Source organism: Pongo pygmaeus, chromosome 12 (assembly GCF_028885625.2).
Source record: "Pongo pygmaeus isolate AG05252 chromosome 12, NHGRI_mPonPyg2-v2.0_pri, whole genome shotgun sequence".
Lineage (NCBI taxonomy): Eukaryota > Metazoa > Chordata > Mammalia > Primates > Hominidae > Pongo > Pongo pygmaeus.
In genome coordinates, this window is record NC_072385.2 from 36,342,282 (window position 1) to 36,363,272 (window position 20,991).

Below are 20,991 nucleotides of genomic sequence, written 5' to 3' on the forward strand. Positions count from 1 at the left end.
GCCCTATAGCGGAGGTGCTTGGAGTGTGGGTGCTGGATTGTTTGGTTTGCAGATGAAAGGCATACCCGGCCGGGCGTGGTGGCTCACGCCTGTAATCTCAGCACTTTGGGAGGAGGAGGAGGGCGGATCACCTGAGGTCAGGAGTTGGAGATCAGCCTGGTCAACATGGTGAAACCCCGTCTTTACTCAAAATACAAAAAAAAAAAAAAAAAAAATAGCTGGGCGTGGTGGTGCGCGCCGGTAATCCCAGCTACTCGGAAGGCTGAGGAAGAAGAATCCTTGAGCCCGGGAGGCCGACGTTGCAGTGATCCAAGATTGTGCCATTGCATTCCAGCCTGGGCAACAAGAGCGAAACTCCGTCTCAAAAACAAGAAAAAAACAAAAAGAAAAAATAAAGAAAAAGAAAGGCACACTCATGGGTGCATCCTGTGTTTGCTATTGCTAAGAATTGACTAGCCCTGGGAAGGGCACTCCTTCTAGGACCAGTAAAGCCTCAAATGTCAGAACATCAAGCTAATATGCCCCCTCTAGCCCCTCCCCACTGCCCTGAATCTCCTCTCTTCGTAACTGCTAAGTCCGCTCTTTTCTTCCAAGGCTTCGCCCTTCACCGCATTATATCCTGTATCACAGGTTCTCATCCCTGGCTGTCCAGAGGAATTGCTAGAGGGGATATAAAGATCTGAATGCCCTGGCCTCGCCTCCCACCAATTATGCCACTCCAGGGAGAGGCACAAGGGCCAGGCAGCTTTAGGGTTCCTGATGATTCCAAAGTGCAGCTGACGCTGGATTTAACCCCCTTTTTCACTCCTCCTTAGGAAAAAATACCTCATTCCCAAAACCCTCCTCCTCCTCGTGCTGCTGTTTTCCCATCACTCAGGCTGTTCTTTCTCAGACGCGGAGCGTCCAGTCCCAGCCAGCACAGACTGCAAATAAGCTAAACAAAGGGAACTGTGGCAATGACGCAGCCCAGGGGTTCTCTGTCGTGGGGCATTGGAGAATCACTCAGGTGGGTGCTGGGGGTGCATTTCCTAAGGCTCACCCACATAGTGTTATTCTGGTGGGAATCTGCTCTGCTGAGAAGCACCCAGTTTTTCCCACGTTTTCCCCATTCTGTGGCATGCTTTCTGCTTTCTTCCTTACTGAATCAAGTACCCACAAGAGATCAATGTTTTGCTAACAACTTTATAAAATAGAAAATATTGCACTGAGAAGATCGTCATGTAAAATAGGTGAAGAAATGCTTATCAGTAGTTGCGAAGACTACAGAAGCTTGGGTCCCAAATGGGGCAACTACGTATTTCAAAACACGTCCTGAACACTGATCTAGTTCTAAAAGTTTATTTGCTCTTCTTTCCTTTTTCTTTTTTTGCATTTCACAGTATTTTGGAATTTTGTAACAATAAAATGAGGTGCATTAAAGTAGAAAAACTTAAAGGGCAGTAAAGTATGATTGCTTTGCTTCAACTGAGAAGGGCTCTTTTGTGTACACAGTCAGCTTTCGGACTTCCCCTGATCATCTGTGGCCAGTGGAGAAGAAAGGCCTGACCGGGAAATTGAAGGAGCCAGCGGGGTACCTCCACATGGTGGAACTCTTGGAAACATCAAAAAACCCCACTCCCATTCTCAAGATGAGAAACACACCAACCTGGCCCCGGGGTTTCCATACCTAGTGAGGACACACTGGGGAGGTGGTCAGGGGACTGCGGTGATTATCCACCTTCACACATACAGAGGAAATATGTCCTCAGATGCAGGCCATGTGCCGCTCTCCTTCTTGATGCAAATGTTTTTCATTATTCCTTTCAACTACAGTCACATCAGTCAGAATTAAAATAGCCTTCAAAAGTTTGGCTGTCGGATCTACCTCAAATCATGGCTAGACTCCAAAGCCCAAATTCATTTTATTATAATAAATTTTCTTGGCCAGGCGCAGTGACTCACGCCTGTAATCCCAGCAATTTGGGAGGCCAAGGCAGGCAGATCGCTTGAGCTCAGGTGTTCAAGACCAGTCTGGGCAACATGACAAAACCCGCTCCTCTACAAAAAAAAAAAATACAAAAAAAAAAAACACCTCACAAAAATTAGCCGGGTGTGGTGGCATGCGCCCTGTAGTCCCAGCTACTCGGGACACTGAGGTGTGAGGATCGCTTGAGCCCAGGAGGTGAGGTTGCAGTGAGCCCAAATTGCACCACTGCACTCCAGTCTGGGCAACAGAGCCAGATCCTGTCTCAACAAACAAACAAACAAATAAATATAAATATTCTGTAAAAAGTTGTAGGAAAAATATTGTTTTGTATTAATTTTTTCTAATTTTTTTAAATCTTTCAAGCAAACTAATGTATTGCCATTAACTCCTGAGGTTGTAAAAGAATGGACAGAGAGGAAGGGGAGAGAGACAGAGAGAAAGGCTGAAAGGAAAGAAGAACTTTTTTTAGGAAATGAAAACTAAAATATCACTTCTCTCTTAATTAAGAGCAATTTTCTCCAAATAGTAATATTCTAAATCAGAGAGCTTTTATTATTATTATTATTTGTTTTTTGAGATGGAGTCTTGCTCTGTTGCCCAGGCTGGAGTGCAGTGGAGCGATCTCGGCTCACTGCAACCCCTGCCTCCTGGGTTCAAGCAGTTCTCCTGTTTCAGCCTCCTAAGTAGAGTAGCTGGGACTACAGGCGCATGCCACCATGCTCGGCTAATTTTTGTGTTTTTAGTAGAGATGGGGTTTCACTATATTGGTTAGACTGGTCTTAAACTCCCGACCTCAGGTGATCCACTTGCCTCGGCCTCCTAAAGTGCTGGGATTATAGGTATAAGCCACCACGCCCAGCCCAGGGAGTTTTTAGATACCTTCTTCTATATTATTATGAATTATCTGTTGCCAAAATTAGGTTTTATCCATTTGGGCTCTTTTCAATTCATGGATTCAAGGGCACTGTTTTATGTTATTTATTTCAAGAACAGCTTCAGAAACAGTTCTTAAAAAAGAAAAACAAACAATATATAATAAGTCCAGAAGGGCTTTTTTTTCCCAAATCAGTTTGCACAGTCAGTCACTGGGGGAGTTTTTGAATGGTCTTGGAGTTCTGGTTTGGGTAAAGATGATATCTGGACTTCAGCTGGTCCCTCCATGCTACCCCTGTCTAGAAGGGGCCTCTGGGGATAGGATCTGGGAGCAGAACAGACCAACTTGTTCTTATTGATATTTAAAACCTGCTGTGCTGAACCTAAATGGCCCTGCACTGGGTTGGGTATTGTCCCCACCAAAATTCACATCTACCAGGAACCTGAGAATATGACCTTATTTGGAAATAGGGTCTTTACAAATGTAACCAAGCTAAGATGAAGTCATACTGGATTAGGGTGCAACCTAAATGCAATGACTGGTGCCCTTACAAGAAAAGGAGAGGAGGGGCAGAGACACAGAAGAATGCCAGGTGAAGGCAGAGGCAGAGACGGGTGGGATGCAGCTACAAGCCGAGTGCCAGGGATTGCCAGGAGCCACCAGGAGCTGGCAAAGGCAGAAAGGATGCTCCCCTAGAGCCTTCAGAGAGAGTGTGGCCCTGCTGACACCTTGATTTTGAACTTTCACCCGCCAGAACTGTAAGAGAATAAAATTTGTTGTTTTAGGCTCCTTAAGCTTGTGGTAATCTGTTATGGTAACCCTAGGTAGATTCCAGCCAAAGAGGCTAGCATTCATTGGGCCTCACTCAGGCCAGATCAGTAGATGCTACAAGATGAAGCAGCCCCCTCCTGGCCTCATAGATTAATAATAGATTAATAACATCAAGTCTTTAGGGATGACAGAGCCTGGAATTGTGGGGAGGAGAAAGAGGGCAATGGGATGGAGGAAAAGGAAATAATATCTTAGTAACAATTTCAGTAATAATAAGTCACTGTATTAAGCACTGTGCAGAGTGCATTATGTATTTCTTACACCAACCCTGGGTAATCAATATTATTGTCTATATTTTATATGTCAGGAAAATTAATTGAGAGGGCTAAAGGGTTTCCCTCCAGTCACACAGGTTGTAAGAACCAACTCCAAAGCCCCAGTACTAACCATTCTGCAGTGTCTCCTCTCACAGCACAGGTCTTCCTGGATTGGGGTTTCCAAAGCAGCCTTCCAATGTTAACCTTTTGAGCAGCAAACATTATCACAAGGGTGGCTTCTGGGTAACTTAGATAACCATTTAATTAGTAATGCATTAGGCATACCACTCTCTCTGGGATGTATCTGGATAGTCAAGAAGGATGGAGGGACTCCACGGCTGATGTCCTCTTCCCTTTGCTAGCAAACATGCAAATATCACCCCTCCCTCAGCCTAATGTGAGCACTTTCTATTTAAAATGATGGATGCTTAAAAAGTGAGGGTGGAGTCCACTGATCTTTTACAAAAGAGCAAAGGCAATAATACAATGGAGACAAGACAAAGAGAGTCTTTTCAACAAATGGTGCTGGGACAACTGGACATCCATGTGCAAGAGAAATGAATCTAGACACAGACCTATGTCCTTCACAAAAGTTAACTTAAAATAAATCACAGTGTAAAATGTAAAACTATAAAATTCCTAGAAGATATATGGAGATCGGAGATTTGTTTTAGATACAACACCAAAGGCATGATCTGTGAAAGAAAGAATTGATAAGAGGGACTCCAGACTCCATTAAAATTAAAAATTTTTGCTCCACAAAGACATAATCAGGAGAATGAAAAGACAACCCACAGACTGGGAGAAAAATATTTGCAAAAGACATATCTGATTAAGGACTGTTATCCAAAATATGTAAAAAGCTCTTAAAATTCAACAATAAAAATGAAACATCTGATCAAAAACATGGGCAAAAGACATGGAAGAGGATAGACTAATGGCAAACAAACATATGAAAAGATAGTCCAAAAGCCTATGTCATTAGGGAATTGCAAATTAAAACAACAATGAGATACTACTAAATGCCGATTAGAATGGCCAAACTCCAGAACATTGACAATGCCAAATGCTGAGATGGATGTAGAACAACAGAAACTCTCATTCATTATTGATGGGAATGCAAAATGGTATAGCCACTTTGGAAGATAGTTTGGCAGTCTCTTACAAAGCTAAACATACTCTTATAGTATCCAGCAATCACACTCCTTGGTACTTACCCAAAGGAGTTGAAAACGTAGGTCCACACAAAACCTTGCATATGGATGTTTATAGCAGCTTTGTTCATAATCACCAAAACTTGGAAGCAACCATGATTTCTGTCTTAGTCTGTTCAGATTGCTGTAACAAAATACCACAGACTGGGTAGGTTACAAACAACAGAAATTTATTTCTTGCTGTTCTGGCAACTGGGAGGTTCAAGATCAAGATGTCAGCAGATTCAGCATCTGGTGAGGGCCTTTTTCCCTGTTCATAGAATGGCACCTTCACTGCATCTTTACATGAAGGAAGAGGCAAGGGATCCCTTTTGGGCCTCTTTGAAAAGGACGCTAATCCCGTTCATGAGTCCTCTACCCCCTAGCCTAATCACTTCTCAAAGACTCTACCTCCTAATATCATTACCTTGGGGATCAGAATTTCAACGTATGAATTCTGGAGGGACAGAAACATTCAGACCATAACACTGCCCTTCAGTAGGTGAATGGATAAATAAATTGTGGTCCCTCTAGACAATGGAATATTATTCAGTGGTATCAAGCCATGAAAAGACATGGAGGAAACTTTAATGTGTATTACTAAGTGAAAGAAGCCAGTCTGAAAAGTCTACATACAATATGATTCCAACTACAGTCTTTTCCTCAATATCCATGGTGGATTGGTTCCAGAAATTCCTTCAGATACCAAAAATCTGTGAATGCTCAATTCTGTGATATAAAATGGCATAGTATTTGCATATAACCTAACCACATCCTCCCACATACTTTAAATCATCTCTAGGCTATTTATAATACCTAATATAATGTAAATGCTGTGTAAATAGTTGCTGTACTGTATTGTTTAGGGAATAATGACAAGGAAAAAATACCCAAACATATTCAGTACAGATGCAATTTTTTTTCCCAATATTTTCAATCTGAAGTTGGTTGAATCCACAGTTGTGGCGCTCAGGGCTACAGGGCTGACTGTATATGACATTCCGGACAAGGCAAATCTATGAAGACAGGAATAGATCAGTTAGGTGCCAAGGATTGAGGAGTAGGGAGGGATGAACAGGCAGAGCATGGGGGTGGTTAAAGACAGTAAAACTATTCTCTGTGACACTACAACCCTGGAAATTATACATTTGTCAAAACTCATAGAACATACAACACCAAGAGTGAACCAAGGGTGATTATGATGTGTCAGTGCAGGTTCATGGCTGTAACAAATGGACCACTCCAGTGGCAGATGTTGATAATGGAGGAGGCTGTGTATATGTGGGGCAGTGGGTGGATGGGAAATCTCTGTACTTTCTCTCCATTTTGCCGTGAACCTAAAGCTGCTCCAAAAACAATTATAAAAAAAAAATGTTATGGGGTGGGAGGTAGAACTAGATCTCAGTGCAGGCAGGTTCATATGAAACCCCCGCCAACCACCCAGCACAACCATCACAATCTTTTATACCTTCTCATTTCATCAGGAGTCTGACACAATTATTTTATTTATTTATTTATTTATTTATTTATTTATTTATTTATTATTTTTTTCTCTTGCCGTGTTGCCCAGGCTGGTCTTCAACTCCTGGCCTTAAGCAATCCTCCCACCTCGGCCTCCCAAAGTGCTGGGATTACAGGTGTGAGCCATGGTGCCTGGCCCACAATTGTTAAGTGTAGATGATAAATTTTCTTTGCAGCACAAGGCAGCAGAGATCAGCCTCTTTCACTTCTCTATGCTGTTACCATCCACTGCCAGTCTCAAAGGTTGGGGCACTAAGAGTCCTCTGAGACCAGAGTCCTGGCCCCTTAACCAGGGATTTTAATCCAGTGAGTCTGCCATGGGGCCCCAGAATCTGCCATCTTAATAAGCAGCACGTGTCATCTTTATGCAGCTATCTGCAGATCACATCTGGAGAAAAGCAAATCAGACTATAAAGTTCTAAAAGGCAGAGCTCACCATTGACTCTCTCATGCCTGCCCCATGGTAACGCTACTCAGGAAATATTAACTGAACAAATTAATACATTAATTTCTTGTCCAGTGTCTTAGAAAGTTAGGAGGATTTTACATCCAAGTTTTTTTTTTTTTTTTTTTTTTTTGGACATGACAGAAAAGGAAAATGGCATAGTGTGTTAAGTCTGCTGACCGTGCTGGGGAAGGAAGGGTCTGGCACTCCTTGGGATTCTGGATATGTGCTTTCTGCCAGCTGGAGGGCTCTAACCTGCTGTTAGAGAAGAATGGCAAAAGTCCAGCTTGGAGAAATTTCAAAAGGATAACCCAGGTGACAAGCTTCAGCCTCTCTATGCAATGCTGTGTGACCTCATGGGAGTAAAACAGCTCAGGTAATGAGCTCATGAAAAGTTGTACAAAGCATTAGACCCCATACATTTAAAACATTTAAAGTTGACTTTATTATGAAGCAAAACGTTCAGGAAGAACTCAGGACTCCACCCCAGGGGACCCACATACCCACAGTTGGTTCAGACAGCCCCCAAAAGCTGGCATGCTGTGTGCTTGGGACAGAACTTACCAACTGTCCCAATAAAGACCCTTCCCAGGCCGGGGATGGTGGCTCATGCCTGTAATCCCAGCACTTTGGGAGGCTGAGGCAAGCGGATCACTTGAGGTCGGGAGTTCGAGACTAGCCTGGCCAACATGGCAGGAACCCCGTCTCTACTAAAAATACAAAAATTAGCTGGCCGTGGTGATGCACGCCTGTAGTCCCAGCTAGTCAGGAGGCTGAGACACAAGAATCTCTTGAACTTGGGAGGCGGAGGTGGTGGTGAGCCAAGATCACACCACTGCATTCCAGCCTGGGTGACAGAGCGAGACTTTGTCCTCCCCACCCCCACCCCAAAAACCACAACCACAAAAAGCACAAGACCCTTCCCTACCCCTGTCTAGTGTTTTGTGATATGCAGTGTGCTTTTCTACCTATTGAATCTTCACAACAACCCTGTGAGGTAGGTACCATCATACCATTTTACAAAAGAAGAAACTGAAGAGTTGGGAATTTTTCCCAGGCTATAAGGCAGAACCAGGACTATAATTTTGATCTTCTGAGTCCAAGCCTTGACTGGGACTTTATTACGGAGGCCCTCTTTCCTCCTGTATTTCATTGGTTCATCATGACTTTATCTTGGTTGGTACTTTGGTGGTTTTACATGGGCAAATAAGTTTAGCTTGTCCCACCTCCTGCCCCACTAATACTTGCTAATTCAGATCATGGATATTAACATGGGACAGGGCACAAGGGCTCAGTGATTTAAATGATGTTCTAACCTTGCTCCTCCACATGTCATGGGCCTGGGTAGGAAGGGCAGAGGTGCTGCTAGAGTTACCCAGCTGTCAATTAGAATTGTCAAGTTATGGCTGGAGGCTGTGGCTCACTCCTTCAATCCCAGCAGTTTGGGAGGCCAAGGCAGGCGGATCACCTGAGATCAGGAGTTGAAGACCAGCCTGGCCAACATGGTGAAACCCAGTCTCTACTAAAAATACAAAAAGTAGCCAGGCATGGTGGTGGGCACCTGTAATCCCAGCTACTCAGGAGGCTAAGGCAGAAGAATCGCTTGAACCCGCGAGATGGACGTTGCAGTGAGCCTAGATCTTGCCACTGCACTTGAGCCTGGGCAACAGAGCTAGACTCTGTCTCAAAAAAAAAAAAAAAAAAAAAAAAACCGGAATTGTCAAGTTCTTGGGTTATATTAAGAACCCTTTTTTCAAAAATAAATTGGAGCAATTATAAAAAGTACAATCAGTTGACCGCAAACAGACATGAAGGATCTTTTTGGAGGTGATGAAAATGTCCTCAAAGCAGACTGTGGTGATAGTTGTGCAACATTTTAAATTGGCTAAAAATCATTTAATTGTCCATGTGCAGTGGGCAAATGTCATGATACATAAACTAGATCTCAATGAAGCTGTTAAAAACATTCAAATATCATCCGAGTGCAGTGGCTCATGCCTGTAATCCCAGCACTTTGGGAGGCTGAGCCGGGCGGATCCCCTGAGGTAAGGAGTTCGAGACAAGCCTGGCCAACATGGTGAAACCCCATCTCTACTAAAAGGACAAAAATTAGCCGGGCGTGGTGGCGGGCTCCTGTAATCCCAGCTACTCATGAGGCTGAGGCAGCAGAATAGCTTGAACCTGGGAGTTGAAGGTTGCAGTGAGCCGAGATCGTGTTACTGCACTCCAGTCTGGGCGACAAGAGTGAAACTCTGTCTCAAAAAAAAAAATTCAAATATCAAAAATAATTCTACTAGAGTACGTAAGCCATGTCTGTTTTCTTTACATTACAAATGAAACAGTATATTTTTTCCAGGCTTAGGGGTTTTGTTTGTTTTTTTAGAATTAGGGCATAAAATGTCAGAAAAAAATGCACAAATAAGTTTAAAATTAGTTTTTGAGAAAGCCAGGTGAAAGAGTAGTAGAGGGCCCTGCAGATGTAATTTTGGAGAAGGAAACAGGTTTTATAAAGCAGCCCTGTGAAATTTGATGTGTCAGTACTGGGATTTTCTCCTGTGTAAGCCGCACCTGTCCCGGGAACCCCTGGGTATAGGCTACTTGAGATGTCACATGTTCTACCTGGAGAAACACAACATTGGCAGGTATTATTTTTTTAGCATCTTGAAAAAGTGCTAATTGTCTCAGATTCTGTTAAAATATAAAGCTCCATTTTTAAACAAGTGCCATATGCTTTGTGCCTCTAGCAAAATCTTCCTACATGGTTCGGGGACTTTTAAAACCCTACCTTAGATGCAACACCTCTAAATCAGTTAAGAAAGGAAGTGAATAAGTTGGCTTTTAATAGTAAAATGCACAAACAAAATTCTCAAGGATTAATTTGGAAGCTGGTGACCCTAAGTGAATTATATGCTTTGGCCTCCCCTAAAGCAGTGGTCCCCAACCTTTTGGCACCAGGGATCCATTTCTTGGGAGACAATTTTTCCACAGGACCAGGAGCGGATGGTTTTGGGATGAAACTGTTCCATCTCAGCAGATCTTCAGGCATTAGATTCACATAAGGAGTGCGCAACCTAGATCCCGCATGTGCACAGTTCACAATAGGGTTCCACTCCTATGAGACTCGAATAACGCTGCTGATCTGACCAGAGGCAGTGCTCAGGTGGTAATGTGAGCGATGTGGAGCAACTGTAAATACAGATGAAGCTTTGCTAACCCTCCACTCACCTCCTCCTGTGTGGCCTGGTTCCTAACAGGCCAGGGAAAGGTGCTGGTCTGTGGTCCCAGGGGTTAAGAACTCTGCTCTAAAGAAAGGTGGTAGCACAAAGATACTTAAAAATGAGTATTTTATGGCCATCCTGTGGGTTATTTTGGACTTTTCAGAAGTTCTTAAATAATCAATTGTTCTTTCTCATAACCAGAGCAAGCATAGGCGGTCAGTCTGAGTCATAATCTATCTGAATCTGTAGAAATAAATTTGTCCACACAATGAAACCCTCACGTACACTGAGTAGGTACCACTAACATGGGGCTTACCCAGGACAGAGGGAAGGAGGGAAGAGTCAAAGAGTAAAAGAGAAGATATGACTCGATTTTCCATTCTTCCATTTGTATCTGCTTAAGCAAATCATCTCATTGCATTGATTGAGTTTCCTCATATGTAAATGGGAATAGTCATGTTTCATCCCAGCGGCTGTGAGAAAGAAGTAAAAGCACATTTTAGAAGCACTTTGTATATTTAAAGTCTTATTCTAATACTACCTATTACTGTTTCTTTGGTCAGAGCAACAATTCAGTCATCATTATATTGGGGATATGTAGAGGCCTGAAATCTTCAAGCTGGACTCTAAGATTAGAGTCTCCCAGCCACCAGCTGGTGTGCAAGGCTCTGGAGCTATGAATGGGTTGCTGGGGCGTCTGAGGCAGTAACCTCTTAGCCCTGCCAGCAGCAGCACAGGCCTGCGGTCTAGTGTGCCCTACAAATAACATTTTCTATATGAGTCTTGACTTTAGAAGGGTGGGGAAGCATCAAGGGTTGAACAAAGAGATGAGATAGTGTCTGAATCCTCACAGCCACCCTGCATCTCCCATGGGTCTGGCGTTAAATCCTACATTCTTGACAGCCAGCAGATTTTAAATTTGAGGAGACAAATAGGTCTCATCCACATTTGCTTGAGAAGCATCTTCAAGAGCTCCTGCATCTGATGCACACACGTTCCTACAGGCCCGAGGGCAGCCTGTGTCCTCCTGAGTGCCTGCCAAGACACCCGTAGCCCTGTGACACTCCCACACACAGGCCCTGTACCCACGGCCTTCACATCTTACCTTTCCTGCTAAAAGACATCCTTGCTGTGGCTCACAATGCTGACTCATTTCTGATATAAAAGTCTGATAGGAACTGCTAGTTACATCATCATCTGAGTGGCCTCTCTTTGCATAGCCTAGGGGTTAAGGCATGGGTCCTGGAGTCAGACCGTCTGATTCTAATGTAGGACCCTACTACTATACTTTCTAGGTAAATAACTGTGCATCCAGTTCTTCTTCTGTAAAGAGGAGTCAATGTGAGGGTTAATTGAGAGAAACCATGTCGGTAGTTCCTACAACTGAGAACGTTTACCCTGGATGGCTTATTAAAATGCAGTTTGCGCCCCCTGGCGTCCCAGGGATTCTAATTCAGTAGGTCGGGAGTGACCCTGAGAATTTTCCTTTCTCAAGTTCCTAGGTGATGCGGATGCCGAAGACGCAGGGGCCGACCTTCATGACCACTGAGCTATGTAAGGGGCTTAGCCTGGCGTGCTATCAGCACACGAGAAATGTTAGCCATTACTAAGAAGAATAGGCAATGAAGACTTGCCTCATTAAAAGACTTCCAAGTTGTGTTCTATTTGAAAATTTCTCCCCAAGAATCTTGTTCAAGTCGAGGAATAAAAAATCTGGTTCCTTTCAGCTCACTTTTCTTTGAAGTTAAGACACGTGGCACGACACCTGTTTCTAAACACAGCTACTTGATGTATTACTTTTGGCAGCTCTTGCATATTTTTTCACCGCCAATAAAGTTATTGAAATTGAAATATACCATCTGTTTGAGAATTTTATCAAAAAGACAGGTGACAAGGTTGCAGGTAATGACAGAGTCAAGCTGTTCCCACAGCAAAGGGCTGTTCCTAGCTTCCCCATCTGCCAAAATTGACTTCATTTCTTAGATTTGGCATTTTTGAACCAATATGTTCTTCTGGAGCAGGGATTAAAAATCCAATATCACAAAACCAATTGGTTTTACCTGCAGCAATATTAAAGACTATGGAGAAAGAGCCCAACAAATTTCCCACCATTTGGCTGAAATAGAACCAGCAGAGAGAAAGCAAATTCTATCAGATGTACATATATATGTAAATACATATGTATATAATTCCAAATCTGATAATTAAAATGTAGATGTACCTGTGTGTAGTGTGTACCTGACTTTTTTCTTAATGTTGGTGAAAAACAGTTCCAAAAGAACCGCCTACTCCCACTGCGCATATGAGCGTTTCCTTCGCGGATCAGAGGTTGGCAGCCTTACCCCCGGAACGCACCTGGGCGCAGCCTCGATCCCGCAGGGTCCAGGTGCAGAGGCACCGGGATGCACGCAACACCTTTCGACGCAGAGCTGGGGAAGGGGCCAATAGGAATGGATGCTCCGACAGACGAAGCCACGTGGAAACAAGGACGAGCCCAGGGCAGCTTTTGCTGGAGGGACAGGGGCAGTGTCACAGGGGGCGAGTGGAGTTGCTGGGGAAGATATGATATCATGTGGGATTTGAAGGTGGGGAAGATTCCGTCATTTTCCTCAACACCTAACAGTGATGCTGCAGGCTTTCTGGACGGGACGGGACCTTAGACACAATAATCCATTCCGCCGTCGCCACGCAGTGCCTTTTGACCATTCAGTTTCAGCGCTGGGAGGAAGGAGAGGCATGCGCTCTTGCTGAAGGTCGCGCGGGGCTCACCGTCCGGTTGTCAGGAAGTCTATCTCCTCCACATGGCAATCGTCGCTGCTCTTTGGCTCCCTGCCACGCGGCTGCCCCGACTGTGCCTCCGCAGGTCTCTCTGGTTCTGCCCGCCTTTGTCCCCTCGCCAGGCATTATCCCTCCCCGCTTCAATCAGGGTCCGTCGGATCGTCTTCACGCCTGCTCTTGAGGATGGGAAAGGGAGACAGGCATTTCTCACCTTCTGCTTCCTGACCACTTAAACCCAAACATACTCCCAGCCGAAGATGAGAGTTGCTACCTGAAACGCAAGTTTGCGAGCAGAAGGCCACTCGAATCCCCGCTTGACCAGGCCTTAGGAGGACGGTGCAGTCCTGGAGAGCTGCCCTGGCCCCGCTACAGGGACCTCTGCTGTGTCCGCCAGTCCCTCAAAGCTCTCCTGGGCCGCATTTTCCCCTCTCATGTCTGTCTCACGAGGCCACACACAGCCTGGCCTCCTCTCCTCAAGAAAACCTGGCAGGATCTCCCCACTGTACTGGAAACAAAAGCCTGGACGGGAGGTGTATGGGGACCAGGAAGTGCCAGCTTAAATGGAAGGAAATGGAGGGAACACAGTTCAAAAGCTTAGCCAAATGGTGCTTTGCTATACTATGTTATCTATTTTTGCATGTTTGAAATTTAACATAATAAAAAGACCTTTAAAGTTGCCAAAGAAAAAGGGGAAGAGAACAAAGAAAGATAAAAGAAATGAGAGAGAAAAAGAAGGAAGGAAAAAGAGAGAAGGAAGGAAGGAAAAAAGGAAGGAAGGAAGGGAGAGAGGCAGGAAGGGAGGGAGGGGGAAGAAAGGCTTTGGCAGGCCAGACACTGATACTTCCCAGCCTCCTGAGGCTGCCCCAGCGCGCCCCCTGGTGGTCGCACATAGAGTTGTCCTATTTGGAGAGCAGAGACAAAGGTTCTTTCCCTCATCCTCACGAAGTTCATTTTTTTTGTTTTGTTTTTTTGTTTTGTTTTTTTTTTTTTTTTGAGACGGAGTCTCGCTCCGTCGCCCAGGCTGGAGTGCAGTGGCGCATTCTCGGCTCACTGCAAGCTCCGCCTCCCAGGTTCACGCCATTCTGCCTCAGCCTCCCGAGTACCTGGGACTACAGGCACCCGCCACCACGGCTGGCTAATTTTTTGTATTTTTAGTAGAGACGGGGTTTCACTGTGTTAGCCAGGATGGTCTCGATCTCCTGACCTCGTGATCCGCCTGCCTCGGCCTCCCAACATGTTGGGATTACAGGCGTGAGCCACCGCGCCCGGCTAAAGGTCAGTTTTTAGAAGCCCATTCTTTATCTACAGGGAAAGAACAGAGTGGGATTGTGTTTGAAATTTGTCTGTACCTCAACTGGTGTAGCTTGGGGGTGGGAGGATTGTTTTTCTTTTCCCTATGCTTGTCAGTGTCACAGACGTGAAGTCATCCTCCCCAAGCCACCGTCCTCACCACAGAACCATCTTTCCCTGGGAGTCTCAGCTTCCAGTCTCGGCTCCACTGGTCACTACTTTGCTGAACTGGAGCTTGTCGTGACTGTATCTGAGCTTCCCTTTCGTAATTTCCCTGCCTTCTTGCCAGGCGTGAGGATGCTGAGGGAAGGCTTTAGAAAACCTTGCAGTAAACACAATGCATGGGTGGCCACATTTCCGCTTTGCTGAAAGCGCCTTCTATCTTTTGCCTGGACACAGCTCACTGAAGCCTCTGCCAGTGCACAGCTAGCCACACCATGGTGCACAGCAGCACACAGCCTGGTCACACTTTCCTTAGTTGATTAATCACACTTCAGTTAGAGATGAAGATTTACCTCCTGACACTTGCACAGCCTCCCAGTTCCAGGGTGAGATCATTTGGAAAGGAACTGAAACAAATACCTTGAAACGGTTCAGTTCCCAGCTCGCTTCTTTCGCAGCTTTAAATTCATATTGTGGCACCCATTTCTCACCGTGAAAATCGCTGGAGATGGTGAGTGCTGTTACTCCAAGAACACCAGCAGAATATTTCTTGTTCACTTGTTACCTTTTACTTAGATCTTAGTGCCCTAGTCCCTTGTAATAAAAGCACTGTTGATTCAGATACTAACAACAGGACTGTGACCAAAATGCTAAATTAAAATACCTAAGACAGGTTGTTGTCCAGAAGCCAAATAATTTTAATCAGATTCAACCACAAGACATATACATTAAAAAAAATACCTTGCACTATTTGTTCCTTTAGTTAAGCATGAAATCACTCTCTGTAATTATCATTGTGGGGAAAATCTAAGTTTATAGCCTAGAGAAGAGTGCAGATGAAGGATTCACTATTGGCTAAGATTGACAGGCACATGGATGCACAATACTGTGTTTTTTCTCAGTGGTCCTTTATTCTGTGCTCCAAGAGGAGCTTAATCCATTAGGGCTCCAAGAGGAGCTTAATCCACTAGGGCTTCCTACATGCATGTCATGGTTCCTGCCATCAACAAATTTGCAGTTTAATCCAAGAGACAGAAACCCCTAAGCTTGAAACAGTGAGGGAGATGGAGTTAATTTATTAATGCCCTTCTTTTACCAGACATTGCACATGACATTTACCAACTCTGGGGGTAAATATGTGATTACCTCCATTTCACAGATCAGAAAATTGAGATGAAGAAGGGTCATAATTTTGGTCTGAATGAGAGACAATTCCCACTCATAAATTAACACACCAGGTTTCTGATTTCTATAGCTCAGAAAAAGTTTGGATACCGGTGCCCACCTCTGAGAGATGAACCCATTGTGGGTGTGTTTGGGAAGGAAGACCGAGGATTGGTTGGGTCTAAACTGAAGTATAGCATCACCAAGACACTGCCACTCCCAGGTCCTCTAAGCCTGGTCTGAGGCCTCCTGGCTTCTTACAATGCCCACGTCCCTCTCAGTGTGAGTTATCTGTAACAATGACCACAAGGAATTTAGAAAAGAGAAGTTTCTTACAAGAAGAGGTGTATCTAACAGCCAGATGTCCAGGGTGGATAAATGGTGCAGGCTGGATTTTCCCCAGCCCAGGCGATGTGACTTCAGACCTGAGCTACTGAACACACTCTTGCCACATCAGTGAGACAAAATTAAAATTAACATTATATTTATCTTTTTGAAAGTGAAAGCAAGTTTATCAAGAATGTAAGGAATAAAATCTCATTTCATTTACTTTTTTTTTTTTTTAAGAGACAGGGTCTCACTCTGTTACCCAGGCTGGAGTACAGTGACACCTTCTTAGCTCACGACAGCCTCGAACTTCTGTGCTCAAGCAATCCTCCTGCCTCGGCCTCCTGAGTAGCAGGGACTATAGATGCAAGTCTGGCTCATTTTTTTTTTTTTTTTTTTTTGGTAGAGATGGGATCTCTCTATGTTGCCCAGGCAGGTCTTGAACTCCTGGCCTCAAGCAATCCTCCTGTCTCTGCCTCTCAAAGTGCTGGGATTATAGGCGTGAGCCACTGCACTCAGCTAACATTGTATTTTAAAAGGCCTTACCTTTGGGGAAAGTTCCCTTCTCCCAGTCTGTGCTTCCAGAAGTAATAGTATAGCAGCTCCACAGTTATCCAAGATGTTACCATTAGGGAAAACTGGGTGAAGGGCACACAGAATTTCACCATAGTATTTATTATTATAACTCCATGTGAATTTACACTTATCCATGTGAATTTACACTTATCAAATAAAGTTAAACAAACAGACTTACATTTCTTTTAAATAATTAAAACTTAAAAATGTATACTTAAAATTTGCTAAGAGAGGCGATCTTAGGTGAAGTGTTCTTACCACCAAAACAAAATGATAATACTAGAAAAGCGGCAGGAGGGAGCTTTGGCAGGGGGAGCTGGATATGTTTTTGGCCTTGGTGGTGATGGGTTTCTGGTATATTGAGATGTAAATTTGTACAGCTTTTGACATGTCAGTCATTCCTCGATGAAGTGGGTTTTTTTTAAAGCTAAACAAATATTATAGCAGCAGCATCAACTATCACTTATTCATCTACTCAACAAGTATCCATTGGACACTTGCTGCATGCCAGCCACTACTGTGGTCAGTACTGGGAGACAGCAGAGAATGAAACAAGTAAAACCTTTCTCTTGTGGAGCAGGATTCTAACGTTAGTTGGCTAGACCAAGGCTTCATTCCCACAGGTTGCTGAAAACTCAAGTTATTACATAAACACTAACTACAAAGTTTACTTCTTCAGTTTCCTCAGAATAGAGCTGATTAGGTTTTTCTGGGCTGCTTGACAAGACTCAGACAGTATTTGTGAATACCAAGCTTTGTCCCAAGTAATAAATAAACTTGTTTAGAAACACCTGTAAAGCTTAAACGCGTGCTTTCTTCAACGCGTTTGGAAACTCTAACTCCCTTCTCTTTTGTACTTTTGCTTGCTGTCCACTACAGAGTGTCCAAGCACGAAGCTGTGCACACAGTCACTCCCCGCAGAGATGCTTAGGATGTGATCCATGAATCGCAAATCCCAGCTAGTGCTCACAAAGACGGACATTTCTCCCCAAGACCATTCCAGTGCCCCAGAGGTCCACAGACATCCAGGAAGATGCAGCCAGCAGACAAAGAATGGCAGCCACCGAAGCGCTGAGGGGAGCCCTCCCGGCCATTTCTGTCCCAGCTCCAAGGGTCTCTCCACGATGGCCTGCAACAGCACGTCCCTTGAGGCTTACCCATACCTGCTGCTGAACACCAGCAACGCCTCGGACTCCGGGTCCACCCAGTTGCCCGCACCCCTCAGGATCTCCTTGGCCATAGTGATGCTGCTGATGACCGTGGTGGGGTTCCTGGGCAACACTGTGGTCTGCATCATCGTGTACCAGAGGCCGGCTATGCGCTCGGCCATCAACCTGCTGCTGGCCACTCTGGCCTTCTCCGACATCATGCTGTCCCTCTGCTGCATGCCCTTCACCGCCGTCACCCTCATCACCGTGCGCTGGCACTTTGGGGACCACTTCTGCCGCCTCTCAGCCACTCTCTACTGGTTTTTTGTCCTGGAGGGCGTGGCCATCCTGCTCATCATCAGCGTGGACCGCTTCCTCATCATCGTCCAGCGCCAGGACAAGCTGAACCCGCGCAGGGCCAAGGTGATCATCGCGGTCTCCTGGGTGCTGTCCTTCTGCATCGCGGGGCCCTCGCTCACGGGCTGGACATTGGTGGAGGTGCCGGCGCGGGCCCCACAGTGCGTGCTGGGCTACACGGAGCTCCCCGCTGACCGCGCCTACGTGGTCACCTTGGTGGTGGCCGTGTTCTTCGCGCCCTTTGGCGCCATGCTGTGCGCCTACATGTGCATCCTCAACACGGTCCGCAAGAACGCCGTGCGCGTGCACAACCAGTCGGACAGCCTGGACCTGCGGCAGCTCACCAGGGCGGGTCTGCGGCGCCTGCAGCGGCAGCAACAGGTCAGCGTGGACTTGAGTTTCAAGACCAAGGCCTTCACCACCATCCTGATCCTCTTCGTGGGCTTCTCCCTCTGCTGGCTGCCCCACTCCGTCTACAGCCTCCTGTCTGTGTTCAGCCAGCGCTTTTACTGCGGTTCCTCCTTCTACGCCACCAGCACCTGCGTCCTGTGGCTCAGTTACCTCAAGTCCGTCTTCAACCCCATCGTCTACTGCTGGAGAATCAAAAAATTCCGCGAGGCCTGCATAGAGTTGCTGCCCCAGACCTTCCAAATCCTCCCCAAAGTGCCTGAGCGGATCCGAAGGAGAATCCAGCCGAGCACAGTCTACGTGTGCAATGAAAACCAGTCTGCGGTCTAGGGGGTCAGGGGGCCACAGAGAAGGGGCAGCTGAGCCCCAGTCCCAGGGTGGGTCTGTCCTGCTCTGTTCCCTGGCATGTTGGTCATAGTCTGCACTTTGTGGTGGCTAATTTAAGCACAAGGTACTCATTTGTCATCAGACGAGCTGCAGCTCCCAAATTTCAAATTTTGGCAAGATGAATTATTTTTGTTTCTCTTTGCAGAAGAGCCAAATATGGGGCTGATGGGAACTGCAAAGTCATTAAGGCAAAAATAGAGTGGGCTGGGGAGTGCAGAAGTTGGGCAGAAAGGGAGGAGGAGGGCAACAGGGAATGAAGCTGGCTGACTGTGGGGCAGCAGGACCGGTCAGTCACAAGAGCTTCAACCTGCCCTGAGAGCCCTCTCTGCACCTGCTCAAGAGAAACCCTGAGAAACTCCAGTAGGTGTGAGCTCCTGGGTGTTCATTCATTTTGTTTGACACCAGGGCTCTTCAGCTATTGATGATTGTGGTGTGTGGGGACTCACGTGAGGTTCTTTATGTTGATCAGATATGCATTTCTTCCCATGCCTAAGTATCTTTTCTAGAAAGAAACCAAAATCACACGGGGAAGCGGAGTGAGCCTCTGTGCTTTGAGCTCCCTGGAATGACACATGGGAGGCCTCAGAGGCTTGAAGCCCAGAGAAGGTCCTGGGCAGCCCAGCTGAAGTGAGAAGCACATCCGGGAACTCCTGCATGTCCCCAGCGCCCCCCCACCTGCTGGGCCCACCCCATCCCTGCACCCTGAGGCCACTAGGCCTCCCTGTCTACTGGAGAGCCCCTTGGCCCTTCTCTCTTTCCCTCCACCCGTCTCCCTGCCTCCTTTCGTTTTCCTCCCATCCGTTTCCAGTGTGCCATAGCTCACCCGCTGAGCAAGCATATGTATTGACCTGCTTTCAGTGTCAGCAGTGAGCAGCCTGGGCTTAGTTTACACATTTCCTTTGGACACCCTGGAGCTCCAGAGCCCTTCGAGCCACCAAATCCACTTCAGCACTGGACCCGCTGCAGGCGCCGCACCAACAAGCCCAATTCTCGGGGTCCCCACTGGTCTCTGTGTTCCTCCTACCTCATTCAGATCCACTGCTGCCATCCTGTTTACCTACTGGGACCAGATCCCAGAAATGAAGTTGCCCAAAGGGGGCTTCTCTGCTTGTGCCCTATTCGGCCACCACCAGGGGTCCCCACGCTGGCATATGAGGGTCCTGAGTCCAGGGCATAGCACTGAGCCCACTGAGCTCTCTTTATTGTTCCAGATCTGAAGAGGGTGGGAAATTTAAGGAGAGATTTAGAAAATCTGATTCCAGGTCTGACTCTATCAGGAACTAGTCATGTGACCTTGTTCGTTTCTCCTCATTTCTCTGGGCCTCAGTTTCCCCATATGCCAAATGAGGAAGCAGATCTAGATGATTTCCAATGTCCTCTTTCATCTCTCAAACACTCTGATTCTGAAATGTGTGTTTTCCGTCTGTAGTCATCAGATCCCCTACTTTCATTTATTCATCCATGCAAAGAGCATGCATTAAGTGCCTACTAGGTGTAAGGCACTGTGGGGGAGAAAGTGATGAATGAGGCATGGGCCATGCCCAAAAGCAGTTGTCTGATTTATCTCAGGATTATGGTAACTCAAATTCAGCCTAAGAGCACAGAAGCCCCATTTTTGCTTCACTTCCCATTTCTTTCTAACCTGCATTAAGAGCCAGCTCCTCCTTCTCATACTTTCTTCCCGCAATAGTGGTAACGTGGGCAGAGAAGAAAGGTGGGTGAAAGGAAAAACATAATTTCCCTTAACCCTCCTCTTCAGCCCAGAGGAGGGTTAAGAAGATAATTGACACTTGTTCCCCCTCACCTCCCTCCCTGTTTATACCCAGATGGAGAGAGAGGGAGAAGATGAGCAATTGATGTGTGACTGACGGAGGTGGGTTCCATCAATTCTCTGTTCCCAGGTCCCCCAGCAAGGTGGGGATTTGCCTTCAGCTCCATGGAGCAGGGCTGTAGGGCCCCAGCAGTGCCCAACAGCACAGCCAAGCCACCAAGGGGACCAAGCCCGTGGGCACCTCCCCTCTGGTGGGCATTTCAGATAATTTTCTTCAGGAGCCTTGAACAAAAGAGAAATCACAACTGAATAAATGAA

At 46.0% G+C, this 20,991-nt stretch overlaps 1 protein-coding gene across 2 annotated transcripts in view; it reads left to right on the forward strand.

Moving 5' to 3' along the window:
* GPR45 (G protein-coupled receptor 45) overlaps window positions 1-19,352 on the forward strand; it is a 53,765-nt gene extending 34,413 nt beyond the window's left edge. For both annotated transcript variants that reach the window (XM_054476607.2, XM_054476608.2), the window contains one exon: window positions 17,482-19,352. In XM_054476607.2, the coding sequence (XP_054332582.1) occupies window positions 17,544-18,845 (1,302 nt within the window). In that variant the 5' untranslated portion in view covers window positions 17,482-17,543 and the 3' untranslated portion in view covers window positions 18,846-19,352. The remainder of the gene's footprint in view (window positions 1-17,481) is intronic.
* Window positions 19,353-20,991: the final 1,639 nt, after the last annotated feature.